This window comes from Lampris incognitus, chromosome 10 (genome assembly GCF_029633865.1).
Source record: "Lampris incognitus isolate fLamInc1 chromosome 10, fLamInc1.hap2, whole genome shotgun sequence".
NCBI classification, from domain to species: domain Eukaryota; kingdom Metazoa; phylum Chordata; class Actinopteri; order Lampriformes; family Lampridae; genus Lampris; species Lampris incognitus.
Window position 1 is genome coordinate 53,277,698 of NC_079220.1, and position 16,407 is coordinate 53,294,104.

The 16,407-nt window shown below is 46.9% G+C and overlaps 1 protein-coding gene across 1 annotated transcript; it reads left to right on the forward strand.

Moving 5' to 3' along the window:
- Positions 1-8,739: 8,739 nt before the first annotated feature.
- Positions 8,740-14,782, forward strand: noxo1a (NADPH oxidase organizer 1a). Its single transcript, XM_056288189.1, has 8 exons — positions 8,740-8,851; positions 9,020-9,100; positions 9,481-9,553; positions 9,695-9,878; positions 10,398-10,588; positions 11,809-11,922; positions 12,074-12,191; positions 12,872-14,782. The coding sequence occupies exons 1-8, from the start codon at positions 8,786-8,788 to the stop codon at positions 13,647-13,649; spliced, it is 1,605 nt and encodes a 534-aa protein (XP_056144164.1). The 5' UTR covers positions 8,740-8,785; the 3' UTR covers positions 13,650-14,782.
- The last annotated feature ends 1,625 nt before the right edge of the window (positions 14,783-16,407 follow it).

Consider the following 16,407-nt stretch of genomic DNA (forward strand, 5'->3'; position numbering starts at 1 on the left):
GTGTGCAAGTTTCAAATATTTCCATGAAAACTTGATGTAGTAGTTCTCTAATATCTTCCCAGAAATGTCTGTAGAAGTCACCTGTGAGGCCGTCTGACCCAGGGGCTTTATTTAAAGACAAGCGACTAATAACTGCATCAAGTTCTGCAATTGTTATTTGATGATTGCAAGTTTGTTTGAAACCATCTTCAATTTTGGGAATATAACTTGCTATATCCTTTAAGAATGCATGACAATCCTCATTAGAAAATTTAGAGCTGTAAAGCTGGCTATAGAATTTAAGGATTTCCGAGGAGATTAATTTTTCATCTGTGGTTTCTATATCATCAATTATCAAGGATTTAATTTATTTTTTTCCTGCCTTCTTTTTTCAAGGTTACAGAAATATGCTGAGTTTTTTTCACCCTCCTCTATCCATTTAGCTCTAGACATAATAAAGGCTCCTTTTGCTTTCTGAGTGTAGATTTCATCCAAATTGGGTTGAAGGTTTAATATTTTCTGTTTATCGTCTTCAGTGGGATTAGGTTTATTGCAGTAAACATTAAGCTGTTTAATTATATCTAGTTCTTTTCTTTCAAGATCTTTTTTAATTTTTTTACTGAATGAGATGGTGAGTTGGCGTATTTTATATTTTAGGAACTCCCATTTCTTGACAGGCGTTGTTAGTTCTTCAGAGTTTATGATCTCTTGAATCAATAGTTTAATTCTTCTACAGTAATCAGAATTTTTATTTAGACTGGAGTTAAATTTCCAATATTTGTGAGAATAAGTACTCCTGTTTTTAGGTTTAACATGTAGAGAAATAATGCTGTGATCAGTAAGTGGAGCAGCCGAGATATCAGAGTTGATATCATAGCACAGAAATGAGAGATATATAATTTTTTAGATTAATCATAGAACACAAAAAAACACAGAGATAATTAACTGAACTGTTAAAGAACAAGAAAAATTGTTTATCTGCTAGTAGTTACTGAACTTTGTGTAACAAAACCCTAAGCATTTTTTCTATTTATAACTCACTTGTTTTAGGAATCAACATTCCAGGTTATCTAGGTCTATAGTGTGACTCTCTGTCCGTTAATGAACACATATGGGCCACGGAAAATAGTCTTCAGACCTGCCCTCCTTGCTTGCTCAACTTTGGGCCAAACAGCTTGCCGTGCCTCCCTGCCTTCTTTGGTGAGATCTTCTATGAAGCGGACGTTGAGATTCTTGCAGACTGGGTGAAGTTTGGTGGTTCGCCAGAGTTCATCCCTGTAGAGCCGTCCAGTGAACTGCACGATGAGATCCATCTTCTCCTTCCAGTGTGGAACAATCTCCCCGAGGATTTCAGCGACGAGCTGTCGTGTATTCTCCTCCTTTTCTTCTTTCAGGCCGTTAAGTCTTAAGTTCCATCTTCTCTTGTAGCGCTCCAGTTCTGCAGCTCTCTTGTCCACCTCTGCGTTCTTCACACGGAGTTGTTTTATTTCTTCATCCAACTCTTTGTTTTTAACCTTGCACTCTTTGATTTCGGTCGAGTTTTGCGATGTTAGCAATAGTCCGCGTGTTTTGTTTCAACTCCGTCTTGAAATCCTCCATCATGTCGCGGAGAGCACCGATGGCAGCTAAGATAGCAGCATTCGAGGTATCCTCGGCAATGGGCTCCAGCAGTTGTGGCCTCGTCTCCTTTGTGTTTTTTCTGAGGACCTGGCGGCTTAGCAGGAGAGGTAAGGGTGTTTTCCTGAGGACCTGGCGGCTTAGCAGGAGAGGTAAGGGTGTTTTTTTGTGCCTTTGGCGTTTGTTTCCTTGTTCTCTGTACCGCAGTAGTCGTGCATTTGGAGAGCCGTTAGCTTCGCGTTAGCTTTAGCCATTTTTAGTTTAGAGTGTGCTTCAGAAAGTGGCCGAAATGATCTACTCCGTTCTAAGAGCGACTCCGATAGATTCCAACGCAAACAGAGGAAGTTTCCTGTGAGTTTTTTTGTCCAAGATTGTCGGTTTCAGGGTTTGTTACGTGAGCCGTTTACGCCGCGTCCGCTCCCTCCGCCATCTTGCCGCTTCGTCGATTTCATAGATTCAATTTGGCAGAGGCTACTTCCCGTCGATGCAGAGAACGGAAATGGAGTAGAGAACGGTCAACTGAGCATGCGCGAAATGCCTCTACCGTGCCTCTACCACGCCTCCACACGCCCCGCGTAGGCATCCAGGCGCTAGGATTCTAGGAAGACCCGCCCCTACTCTGCGTCTTTAACCCTAACCCTAACCTACCCAAACAACGGAGGCGACGAGTACTTGCGCATGCTCAGTTGACCGTTCTCTGCATCGACGGGAACTAGCCTCTACCGGTTAAATTTCGTGACTATGACACGAAATCTCGTGATCTCCGGGACGCGTCCCCAGACCACCGCGGCAACATTTTTGGTGAAGCAAAAAAAAAAAAAAAAAAAAAGGCGCAGCGGCAATCTCACTTTTTATCTCCTGGGCGGTAGCAGCAATGGCTCCAATCAGATCATTTTGTATGGTCTCAGACGTCCCAGAAAACACAGTGGACCGTTTCAAATGAGCAGCCAGAACGTCACCATGGCGGGAAAACACTTCTACCGTCTCCCCCGTAGTTTCCCTTTATTATCGGACCCTCTCATCGTGCCCCCTAAATGCTGCTCCCGACGACCCAATAACGACACCCAATCAATCAGCCTTTTCAGGATCCCCCGGACCGCGTCGTTACGCTTTACGAGTGTAACCGGCAGAGGTGGAAAGACCCGGTCCAGAAAGTACAAACCCTAACCGTGTTTTTACTCCATCCATGTATTAAACCAGCTGATTTGGGAAACTAGTCAGCGCAATCTGACGGTTTAATACATGGGTGGAGTAAAGACACGGTTAGGGTTTTTACTTTCTGGACCGAGTTTTAACCGGTTATTTTCTTGCCCGGTGCGGGATTCGATACAGCGTGTACTGCACCACAAGGCGACGTCACTAACCGCTCGGCTAAAGGGTCAGACCCGTTAGCCCCCAGGTAACGGGTCTTATTAGTAGTTTACACGAGTATCCAGCCTCACATTTCCCAACGAACCTGACTGCGGTTTTTCGTGACGCTTAACAGATCTGTCGAAATTTCGTAGATCCTCAAATCCGTCTCTTGCAAACTTTGAAGAACACCCATCTCCCGCATCAGCGCACGTACACGGTTTGTTAGCACACTCCACCGTTAGCCACTCCACCTTGTCACACCTGGAACACTTAAAACTCCGACTTACCCAGCCCTTGAGAGGAAGTGTGAAACGATTCCCGTAGGATCCCGTCCACGATGTTCGCCTCCATCACGACTCTTCTTTGCAAAAACTGCGAAAGACAGGACAGGAGCTAGCTAAACTAGCAGCTAGCTGGCTAGCTAAGCTAGTTAAAACAACTAGCGTTAGCCTACAGTGCAGGGCTACTACACGAGGTCAAGATCAAAAAAATGCAAACATAAAGATGAACGATAAAGAGCTGAACAGATTGCTTAATTATTATAATATTCACAATATACAAGAACCACCAAAAACTACTATAGTAACCACTAATTTATGTTAGGCTAATCTCTTTTTCTTATATTTCGCTGCGTTTCCAGCACCAAAAGGTATGATGAAGATTGGAGAACAAGTCAAGGATCGGAAAGGCTGAACTGCTGTTCTCTGATTGGTTAGACGGCTGTCAATCATTTTCACGGCGGAGGAAAGACTAGATGAAGCACTGCTTCACCGGGTGGGCATTAAAGCGGGTCATAAACCCATAACTGTCCAATCAACAACGTGCACAACTTACATTCACTTACATTGGGTTAGTGAAACAGAACACTCCCTTGTGTCACCTGAAGAGGGCGCTGTGTTGCACAATACCCACGACACTTTTTTAACAGTGACAGTTTTTTGTTTGATTCACAGGGGATACGGTCATTCTAATGAAATGTTGGCATCTAAAATTTGTTTTATGTGACGTGTGTTATTTTTTTTGTTTGTTTTTTGGTGAAGCACTGCGTCACCTGTTGTGTTATAGAAGCCTCCCCTGGGGGAGACACCCTGGACACTTGCTTGCTTGTTTCCTTCCTAAGTACCTGAATTTGTTGTGATATATGATTGTCAAAACAGGCGTAAAGTATTTGTAATTGTTTTTGGTAAATCCTCTTGGCTGCCAATGAAAAGCAACAAAAAAAAGGAAGCTGCTTAGAAATAATCTCGGCTCAGCGTGTGTGGTGAGGGAGACCAACACAGAACATTCCAGAACATGGTCTGACCCCAAAAAGGAAAGTATTCCTTTCAGGAAATGGAGAATGGCAAAGAAGATACACACAGCTTTCTTCCTGCTGGAGAGCTGCCAAGTATCTCACGTCACGCCTTCTTCTTTTTCTTCTTCTTCTTCTTCTTCTTCTTCTCTTGGCTTATTCCCAGTTTCTCACAGTGGATTTTATTGTTTCCATCAGCACCACGTGAGGGCACAGCACTGATGGCGGTCAGTGTTAACCCGGGCCTCGACCGATCCGGTATGGTCTTGTCAATCCGCATACTGCTTTGGCAAAGTGTTACATCGGATGCCCTTTCTGACTCAACCACTAACCCTATGAGCACAGGTAAAGAGCTGGCTGCCATCCCAGCATTCATGGACTTGTGCTCATGCTTGTCGCAAGACCAAGTACCTAACCATAACACTGATTACATCTTTGTTAGTCATTAATATGACACGCTTGTAAGAAAGCATTATTGAACAGCTCCAGTAGTGACTTGTTTAGATCCAAGAGCTGATAAAAGATAAACTCTTGCCAGACCCACCTGGTCTGTTTGATGGCCACATTGGGCTGACATATACAAGAAACCAGATATAGTGACAGGCGAGGTTGCAAGTGCATGAATACTGGGATGGCATCCAGCGCTTTACCTGTGCCCCCGTCCATAAGGTTAGTGGCTGTGTCAGGAAGGGCAGCCGACATAAAATTTTGCCAAATCGGTATGCGGACTGAAAAGACCACACCGGATCAGTCGAGGCTCCATACGGGAATGGCTGAGGCCCAGGTTAACAACAGCTGCCATTGGCGATGTGCCCTCACACGGTCCGGATAAAAACTGTACAATCTGCTGTGGCAACCACTGAGAGACAGGGAACGAGCTGAAAGAAGAAAATACAAGAAACCAGATGACCCATTAAAACAACTAATGAAAGATTATCTATTCACTCGTACAAATGAAAATGAAAAATATGAACAAATATAAGTGACTAAGAACACTGGGATGTAAATTCACCATTATTGTATGATGACAATTGTACTTGTAAAGTTATATAAAAACGTTAATATTATCAATTCTCAAAATAACACTACATAACAGCAAGCCTACGCGTTTTAATATAGGGCCCAGTGGCCCAGTGGTTAGCATTGTTGCCTCACAGCAAGAAGGTCCTGGGTTCGAACCCCAGGCCGTCTCAGCTCCTTTCTGTGTGGAGTTTGCATGTTCTCCCCGTGTCTGCGGTTTCCTCCCACCATCAAAAAGACACGTATGTTAGGGTTAATACTCCTGTCTATGCCCCTGAGCAAGGCAATGGAAATAAGAAGTGGAGGTGGTCCCCGGGCGCTGCAGCCGCCCGCTGCTCCTGTACAACAAGATGGGTTACATGCAGAAGACAAATTCATTGTAACTGAACAACTGTATGTAACGGATGTGAAAATGTCTACTAAATGCACGGAATGGGAAGAGATAGTGTTGAAAACATCCACTTGGTGTGCACTGAATAAGTCAGAATTGTTATAATTCGTTGCTGAAAGAAGTTCAAATGCTACTTGAACAATGTTTTCAAGAGCTAGAAAGGCACTCGGAACTGCTAATCGGATGGTCGGTATAGAGATGTGCAATCCATTGCTCTTGCTGCCCAGGTAAAAGAGGTTAAAAGGAGATAGCGTGGTGACCCACATCTATATAACGAGAGACATTCACTTAAGAGGACGGTGTACCTTTAAGGGAAGAGGCGAGGGGTTAGATAATGCACTTCCGCTTCCGGTTGAGAGTCCAGTTCAGTGGCGTTGTCGAATGTATGACATGCTAAGGTGGAGCTAGTAAACTACCTCGACGACGTCTACTCTCACGTCTCGTCGTTTTCTAACTCCACAATAGCGTGTTTAAAACATCGTCTCGTTTGCTTTCTCGCGTTTTTGGGAAAGTGTAGCTGAAGTAACGGTTTTTACAGCGCCCCTTTATTTCCCCAAGTTCAACGGTCAGCCTGTGATCTACTGATGTGCTCTCGACTGCTCACGCCTGGCTCCAAACGCCTTGCTTTGCGGCTCGTTCACGGCAGCTTTGGGACTCGAGGCGGCGACGTCGTCGTCTCCGTCTTCCTTCCTTCCACAGCCCCCCTTACAGAGGCGTAACACGTACACTGACAGAAATAAAGCGGCTTCCTTTCCTTGCTTAAGAGGGGGGGGGGGGGTTCAAAAGCAGCTGACAATACTAGTCAACGCGTTTGGGGCCGGTGTAACGGGGGCAGTCCTATGCTGGTCAGCCTGCTGCACGCCCGTCACTCTCATCGTTAGCTCTGCGTTGTGTTCTAGTTGGGTGGGGCCCCAGGTGTTGTTGAGGGGGGGGGGCCTCAGTCTTTCATCATCATCATGATCAAGGAAGGAGGGGGGGGGCACACAGGACTCTATTTGGCCCACCTTGCCATTTATTTTCTGTACGAAATCACTGGTTTCCACTGCCGGTCATTTGAGCTTTGTATTGTCCTCTTCAGCAGTCTAGACTAGAACGGCACATATGGGTACTTCACTCGTGTGCGTTAGAAGGAGAAACCGTCCACGGGACTCCGATGTAAGAAAGGATAAACAAGTATTTTATCCCACAGCTTGCAGTATCTTCTTACAGGGATACTCAAGGTTACGTTCTCCTCAATCAGCAAAACTGTCCCACGGTAAGAAACACGCGTGGCTCGGCTCGGTCGCTGCTTGAGACTCCTCCCACAAAACAAAAATGGCCTCTCCCGCGTGCGATATTATGAACCCTACATAGGCCTCGCCAAAATCCCGTTTCTGGCTTTGTCACGTGTGCGCCACCGTAGCAACGCGAAAATATGTTGTTATGGGGTTAGCGCTCATCAAGGAAACGCTGTACACCCACAATTTAACCTGTCTAAGTTATCCACAATCAACATTAATATAATACCAATAACGTATCCAAGGAGCAGAGGCAGACCTTGTAACCTAAAATTGTTAGGTTAGTCAACTTAAGGCTATTCTTTCCCTCACAATCATAATTTCAACCCCATGGTTCACTTTTTAGACGATTCATAAGTTATGTAACTTAATATTTTGATTATTTTTAATCAAAACCAAAAATAATCTAGACTTCCTGCTTAATTTCGTTTTCAGGGCAAACACTTAAATCATAAGACAAACATCCTAGTCATGTCTTTCACTTCATTTACCAGAAAGTTTACATTTTCTACTATTAGCCTAGGCCTATAGTGTATAGTGCACAGTGTTGTATAAAGAAGGCCTGCTGAAAAGCTATAGGCTACTTGGGTAAAAGTAATGAAGTATCAGACATCGAAACTACTCAAGTTTCAATGAGCAATGAGGATCATGAACAGAGGAGAGCACAGCTAACGTTAGCTTTGCTTCGCACCGAGTTGATAGTTGATTGTTTCCTTAGCAACGCAGCGGAAATCCGGCGTCCGTTCGCGAGATTTGGGACAGGGTACGGGATTTTGGCGAGGGCTATGTAGGGTTCATAATATCGCCTCCCGCGTTCCCTCTTCCGTGTACCCACAAGACCTCGCTCTTAAAGCGACAGTACATGTATATGACGGTCGTTGTAAAACATACATAAAAGTAAATAATGACATAAAATAAAATGTAGTAAACACAAATAACAGCACACAGACAGGATTTGGCGATATTTCATACTCAAACAAAATAAAATTAAAACATTCATTTTAACCTGGTTACACCGGCCTTCTGCAGAAATGACTGTGACGTCATTGCAAGTCGTTCTCACTCAGATTTTCCAGGGGGCGCAGTTCTGCGTGCCCCGCACACGCCCGCTTTTATCGCCAGCGAATTGGTATCGTTTTTGTTTTTTTTGTTTTTTTTTGTTGTTGATCTAATGTAATTAGACAACTCTCGCGGCTGCCAATCGTGTTCACACCCACCAACCACGCCTCGTTTCGACTGTCAATCATCCACCGTCTAGGAACCGTGATGAGCTACATTGCCCTTCCTAATAGCTCCGTGACCGCGTGGACGTCGGAGCAGCTGCCAGGGGTGCCGCGCCCCCGGGAAATATTTCGCACCAGCCGCCACTGAAAAAGACCGGCGCGTTATTCTAAAGGCAACGGGAGGGAACGCGGTTTTCTGTCCACGGGACGAGCTCATACGCACAATTTGCAGCTCCCAGGTCATTACACAAACACCCACCAAATATAAAATGCTCAAATCGACCTGATCAACCACCACTTGTGGATCGAAAGAGCCGCGCAAGAGGCTCAAAACTGCACATGCACATGCACTGATTTGAAGTTGGGGGCGGCGGGGGGGGGGGCAAGTGCATTTACAGAAAGATGCAGCATTATTCCGATAACGCTTCCCGCATTAAACGGGATGTTTGGAAAGATCGGAATTTCCAGTTACCCTCGTCTGGATCTATTTGCAGCCTGGGCGTCTGTCTGCCTGACTCGTGGCCACGCCCCCGCGGGGGTAATAAAGACACCTGCCGCACGACCCCCCCCCTGCGTCAGTCCGCCCCAGACTCTCACCACCACACCTTCGCTGCAGACCCATTGCGGGAGGATTATGGAGGCACAGCGATATCCCATCAGCATCCGACTCATCGGAATGATGCACAAAGAGAAGAACAAGGTACGATCAGCAACGACGTTATTATTATTATTATTATTATCATTATTTTACTTCAGAAAGGAAATCAAACTCACTGTAAGCCACCCATTTTACAAAAGCAATGTAGCCTGCTGTAGTGTTCTGTAGGCCATACTCCGATGATGATAATAATAATACATGTATTTTCAGCTGTACATGGCCTCAGTACTTTGGTCGGACCAGAATGACATCGTAGTTTACCGCAGTTTCAAGGACTTCAAAAAAGTGCATGTAAGTAAACCAAAGGGCAAAACTATTAGGCACGTGGACAGTAAAGTTCTGATTCCTGTGAATAAATCGCCGGCTTGGTGAACTCAGTTTAACTCGTATCTAACTCAGCTTAACTCGTATCTAACTCATCTTAACTCGTATCTAACTCAGCTTAACTAGTACCTAACTCAGCTTAACTAGTATCTAACTCAGCTTAACTAGTACCTAACTCATCTTAACTAGTATCTAAATCAGGTTAACTCGTATCTAACTCGGTTTAACTATTATCTAACTCAGTTTAACTATTATGTAACTCAGTTTAACTCGTATCTAACTCAGCTTAACTCGTATCTAACTCATGCTTAACTAGTATCTAACTCAGTTTAACTCGTATCCAACAGAAGCAGATGAAGAAAGCGTTCCCACCTGCAAATCCACTGAAAAAATCGGACCGAATCATTCCACGATTTCGAGGTACAATTTTTGGGGAAATTTATATCGAAATTGGGCCTGTTGTGTGTGTGTGTGTGTGTGTGTATATATATATATATATATATATATATATATATATATATATATATATAGTATATCTAATGTTTACATCTTTTTATTTAGATCAAAGAATGAAGAGGCGCACAAAGAGGAATGGCCCCACAAAGTCAGTGGTCCGTCTGAAGTTCTTGGAGCAATACTGCAGCGAACTCCTGAGCTGCGACCCGCGCGTCTCGCATTCTGCAGAACTCATCCAGTTCTTCCAACCTCAAGACCAGGACCTCCAGCCGGACTTCGCCAAGAACAGGTAAAATAAATAAATACAGTAGGTGCCTCCCAAATTATTTCCATTTACTTTGTGGCATTCTTTACTGGTATCTTTCGTGCGCGCTAAGCCTGCCGAACACGTGTGTAAGGAAGAATTCCGGTGTTGGATCGAACTCCGTTTCCCCATCGAGATCTGTCCCCCTAGCCAGAATTAGACAACACCGGCTTGATTAACCTTAACCAAACCGCAATCTACTTTTAACTTCAATCTCAACCAAACCCGAGGCTCATCTGAACCTAACTGTAACCGATAGCTCACCCGTTTCCACGCGAACGCGGCTTGGGGGGGGGGGGCAGATCTCGACGGGGAAACGTAGTTGTACGCAACACCGGAGGCGCCCTTAAAGGAAACACGCCGGTGCTTTTGCGTGTTGAAACCCATCTACTACAAATCGCGTAGACCCTACATCACTCCCGACCAGTTTCCCAAAGCGTACCCTAGTTGTTGTTGCTTTTTTTTTTTTTTTTTTACTTTACCATCCGTGTCTCTCATCTTCAGCATCATGGTCATGCCGTCGGATGATGTCAGCGCCGGAAGCGAAAGGCACGCCACCGTCGGCAATGTGACCCAGCCGTTTGTGACAGAAACATACGTGTGTGTGGCCCCTTACGAGACCAAGGACACCAAGAACAAACCCTTCAAAGTGTCGATGAACGAAAAAGTGGACGTGCTCATCAAAGACAACGCAGGTGAGCGATGACACATGCGCACTCCGCCTACACAATCACGCGTCACTGGAGGCTTTGTGGCAACCCATCCATCCATCCATCCATTATCCAAACCGCTTATCCTGCTCTCAGGGTCGCGGGGATGCTGTAGCCTATCCCAGCAGTCATTGGGCGGCAGGCGGGGAGACCCCCTGGACAGGCCGCCAGGCAACCCAGATAACAAAATTGCTGTGGGCCGGACCCGTCCCACACCCGACACTTTCATCAGGCCCACATACCGCGCGGAATGATGGCAGTTGGGCGGTCCGCCCCTGTTTGCCAGATCTGGGCCAGAACCAAGCCATAGCAATGCCACATATTTGCCAAAGGTGGGCCATATTTGTTTTGTGATATTTGGGCCGTATTCACCATTTACCACTTCAGGGTCACATCCAGATCACATGTTGCCCAGAGCACCGCATCTTTGCCAAAAAAGGCCCACGTGTGGTTTGGCATATTTGGGCCATATTTGCTATTATACACGTGGGCCACTTCAGGCTCACATCCGTTTTGTCAGGGCCAGAAGGCGGCCATCAGTGCCGCATCACTGTCTGAAGTGGCCCACATCCGGACGCTATCTGGGAAGTCTCGTGCCACGGGTGGGTTCAGCGATGGAGGACGGACACGGGTTAGCGTTAACACGGCGGGTTTTTTGTTTACAAAATGTACAAACTGAAAGTCTTTGCTCGTACGCTGCACGGCGTTTATCGAGCCGGACCGTTTACGTCTCTTCCTTTTCCCCCCCCGTCCGTCCAGCACCCGGCGTGACCGCGGAATTTAAAGGACAGGTCAAGTTGTTTTGACCTATCGCGTCTGCTCTCCCGTGAGCCACGCCCCCTCTCCCCGCTTGCAGCCGCGGCTACAGCCACGCCCCCTGTCCGCTTGCAGCCGCGGCTAAAGCCACGCCCCTTCACCGTTTGCAGCCGCGGCTAAAGCCACGCCCCCTCTCCGCTTGCAGCCGCGGCTAAAGCCACGCCCCCTCACCGCTTGCAGCCGCGGCTAAAGCCACGCCCCCCTCTGTCCGCTTGCAGCCGAGGCTACACCGCACCCCCCCCCACCATAAGGCTCTTTTATTACGACACAAAAGAAACTACGCCTCACTTAAACAACACAAACACACAAGTCTCAACGGCCGCCTGGAGCCCAAATTATCCCAAAATGTACGAAGCCTTCACACACCCTAATCTTTTGTCCGTGTTCAGGGTGGTGGCTGGTGGAAAACGAAGCCAAGCATTTGGCTTGGTTCCCTGCCCCTTACCTGGAGAAGTTAGACGACGAGGAGTATGACGACGACATGGATGGACATCATGGGACAGGTGAAAACTGGCTGAAACACGCCGTATTTGTATCCCTGCCTGGAATAGCAAAACCTCTGACACAAAATAAACGTGACACCGCGTGTACGTGATAGGAGGCAGGTTCGTATGCAACGGTGCACTCACAACTTTGTCCGCCTGTCCACCCCAGGTCTGCTGTACAGAGCAGTCAAGAGCTACAAGGCCACCAAAGGAGATGAGGTGTCTGTGGGCATTGGTTCAGTGGTGGAGGTCCTGCAGAAGTCCAACAATGGCTGGTGGCTCATTAGGTACAGTTGCCCGGCCCTGTGGTCCTGGGTTTTAATTTCCACTGTCCTGCTCCCTTGATGTTAATGGTTATTCAGGCTTACCAAGACGTTCTTCACTCTCAGAGCCATGACAATACAATATGTTTACATTCTAAGGACAGAAGACAGACATGTAGGCGGTATAACAGATGTGATATGCAACGGGGATTACACCGCCAATATCACCGCGGACACACAAAAACAAAGGCATTATGCACACTCAAACATTAGCCAAAGCAGACAATGGAACCATGATGACCGAAACCTACCCAAGTCAAAAATGAATGCCACACATATTTGTAGTACTTTTGGCTTCAGTGTCGAGTTACAGATGCTCTGCAGCATTAAAGTAAAAGGCCGCTCTTAACGCAACTGGTAACGACAGTTCGTGGATTGGTTTTAATGCGTCCAGATTATATTGTGCATCACAATCAGGGTAAAGGAATGGGATTTACATATTTCCTGTTGACTCGCTACTCTGAAAAAGCCCTCGGCAAAGTTTATTATATGACTCAACTTTAAACACTGGAGGCCAGGCCAGCAGAGCGTTCGACGCGTTTGTAGTCCTGGATGTTTCTGCAAAAGGCAAACAAAAGGCCACCAAAGACTGAGCTTTCACTTATCCTGATTTCTAACCAGATCCCTCTTGCTTTTGTCAACAGAACTAATGGTAAGGCAGGTTATATACCCGTTATGTACCTGAAGCCCTACAACAGCCCCCATATCCAGATGGCCGCTCTCCAACAGGACCTACGCAACTCGACCCTCAACCTGTCCCAGCTCCAACTCCCGTCTGCCCCCGGCCCTTCACACCCCTCCCGCGAGATCAGCCGCTCTCAGGGCGACCTCCTGCAGCTCCCCGGCGCTAGCCCCCCCTCCGCCCCCGGTCAGCTCCAACTTGCCGACAAGCTCAGGTCCCGCTCAATGAACGCTCTGTTCGAAAGCCGCCCAGCCCTGCCAGCTGTAACCGCCCCGCCCTCTAGTGCAGAGAACGACACGACCACCGACGTGGTTAAACACGCCGCTACGCCCACTATCACGGTGGAGCTAGACGGAGAGGAGGATACGCGAGGGAGGAGCCCAACAGTGGACAGCGAGGAAAGCTTGGGAACCGACAGCGACTTCAGCTTCAGCGATGGCCCCAGTTCCTCTCTGGACGGCTCTATGCTCAACCTGAGCGACGGTCTGGCAGAGGAACAACTGCGTCTCAGCCGTACCCCTCCACCCATGAGCTCCAGCCACCTCAGTCCTGACAGGAGCACGGGGGCCAAATTGAACACCAGCGTCTCTGAGCCGACCCTTTTCAAGAAGCCCGCAGTACCCAAGGTGCCACCGAGGCCCCGCGCTCAGGAGATCCTCACGCGCTGCAGCACCGTCACCCGCAAGAATGCCGCCAAGATTGGGCTTCCACTGGCACACGTCCAGATCGCTAGCTGCTGAGGTTTCCCATGATGTCGTTTTGCCATCCGGTGAGGTGCACCGTGTCCTTAGGCCTCAAGACAAGAGAGATCTGCAGCTTGAAACACTTGCTACACGGTTCAGGTGCAACTCGGAAGACCTGAAAGACTGTTATCGCAGAACGGTTGGGTTGTGTAGGACACAATGTAGTCCTGAGAAGAAAGATGCCTCAGTGCTACTGACAGTTTTGGTTAGAGCTGGGCGATATATCGATATCATGAGACTAGCTATCACCTGGGATTTTGGATATCGTGATATGGCATAAGTGTGGTCTGGTTTTAAAGGGCTGCATTACAGTAAAGAGACGTAATTTTCTGAACTTGCCAGACTCTTCTAGCTGTTCTGTTATTTACCTTTACCTGCTTAGTTACTATAGAAGCATTGCTGATGATTGTTGATCAGAAATCTGATTGTGTAAACGTTTTGTGAAAGCACCAATAGTCATCCCCAAAATATTGTCACGATATCGATATCGAGGTATTTTGGTGCAGAAATGTGGTGATATTTGGTCTTGTCCGTATCGCCCAGCTCTACTTTTGACCTTACTGTATGGTCTCTGAATGGTAGTAGCATCAACATGACTATGGTGCCACCGACAGTAATGAGGAAAATCCCATCAATACCGAATGTTCAGTGCCGATCTTACAGAGACTGTTTAAAGATGTGGGATGGGAATAATTTACACGGGTCTTGTTTTCATTCTGCTTGCTTTTTTCCCCCGCTTCTTTCAAATCTACTAAAAAATATTTTACTCTGCAACGTCTGAAGAAAAATTTGCATGTACGAACAAGAACTCGATTTTAAATGGGCTTTTAGGGAGGTTTGCAGATGGGACTATGTTCATCCTGGTTAGGCGACTCGTTTTCTCTTGACTACTAAATTAGTTAAGTCAGCTATGTCTAATGACAAGTTCCATGTATGAACAAGATATTTTGTTATTGTAATCTAAATGTAATTATTCTCTTGTTGCCTATCCTGTCACTGAATCCATTTTAAAAACTTGACATTATGCCCCGTATGAATAAATGTTGCTAAAAACAAAACCTTTTTTCCCTGGAATATTACACCTGGATACTTCTTGTAAGCGTGCAATAAAAAAAAGTTTGTAAAAAAAATTCCTTTTAGCAAAAAGTGTGTGTGTTTCATCGACATTCAAAATGCTATCGTGAATACATAAAGCAACAAAAAGCAAATTGGCAGAGGTGCAAAGGTGTGATTCTGACCTAGGCCTGCTGGCTCAGAACCGAAAAGTCATGATTTTGGGGGGGGGGGATTTTCCTTCATACGAGTAAGACAACATCTACCCTGGTTGAAGCCCACACAAAATCCTCCCAAATGACTCTGGCCTCGTCTACGTTTGCTTGCACGGAGACAACCCAGCGGACAAACCGACACATGCATACCCAAATGCAATGTCGGCCGAAATGTTGTTTTCTGTGCATCAGCTCCCCCATACAGCAAAAAACAAAACATCCGTCGATCAATGCAGGGTTGGTGTGTAGAGAACCAAGGGCCAAAGCGTCAACTGAGACTGTGGCATCAGCACTGTGTTGCCATACCAACATGCACACCCAGGATGGTCGGACAATGCTGCAGAGACCGCGGGCTGAGCTTCAGACACAAAAAGACAAAGCACATGTGGTGGTGGTGGTGATGATGATTATGAGGAGGAGGAGAAAAAAATATCAGCCAGTGGCAAATTTATACGAAATATTGTCTTCATGTCTTTACAGACAAATGAGCTACTGACACATCTACGACATTTTAAACCCAGTTCTCTATGCACTACTTCCCCACTTCTCCCCAAAAACGTTACATAAAATAAACCATACATAACTGTCTTCATGCATGCTCCATAATACAGGTAAGAAAACCACAAAAAGTGGGGCGTCCGGGTGGCATGGCGGTCTATTCCATTGCCTACCAACACGGGGATCGCCGGTTCGAATCCCTGCGTTACCTCCGGCTTGGTCGGGTGTCCCTGCAGACACAATTGGCCGTGTCTGCGGGTGGGAAGCTGGACATGGGTATGTGTCCCGGTCGCTGCACTAGCGCCCCTTCTGGTTGGTCGGGGCACCTGTTCAGGGGGGAGGGGGAACTGGGGGGGAATAGCATGATCCTCCCACGTGCTACGTCCCCCTGGTGAAACTCCTCACTGTCAGGTGAAAAGAAGCGGCTGGCGACTCCACATGTATCGGAGGAGACATGTGGTAGTCTGCAGCCCTCCCCGGATCGGTAGAGGGGGTGGAGCAGCGACCCGGGACGGCTTGGAGGAGTGGGGTAATTGGCCGGATACAATTGGGGGGAAAAAACAAACAAACAAAAGAAAACACAGAAAGTTGAATCAGTTCACCTGGACATGTTTATTGAGAGAGAAACATTTGATCACTCGTCTAACGCCCCTTTTCCACCACACGGTGCCGGCTCGACTCGACTAGACTCGCTTCCGAGTCGTTTTCCATTACCGTAACAGTACCCCCTCAGTGTAGGTTTCTGGTACCCGCTCCAGTTTTTTTGGAACCTCGACAAAGGTGGTACCAGAAAAGTGGTCACAGATACCAAAAATGCCGGTACTTTCCAGTAATGGAAAACGAAAAAAAGGGCGAGTCGAGTCGAGCCGGTACCACGTAGTGGAAAGGGGGCATAACTTAGAAGAGCGATGAAAGGTGACATGCATATCTGTGCATGTCAAGTGGGTCTGTTCAGGCGCACAGTACGTCTATTTGCTTCGGAGGCATGA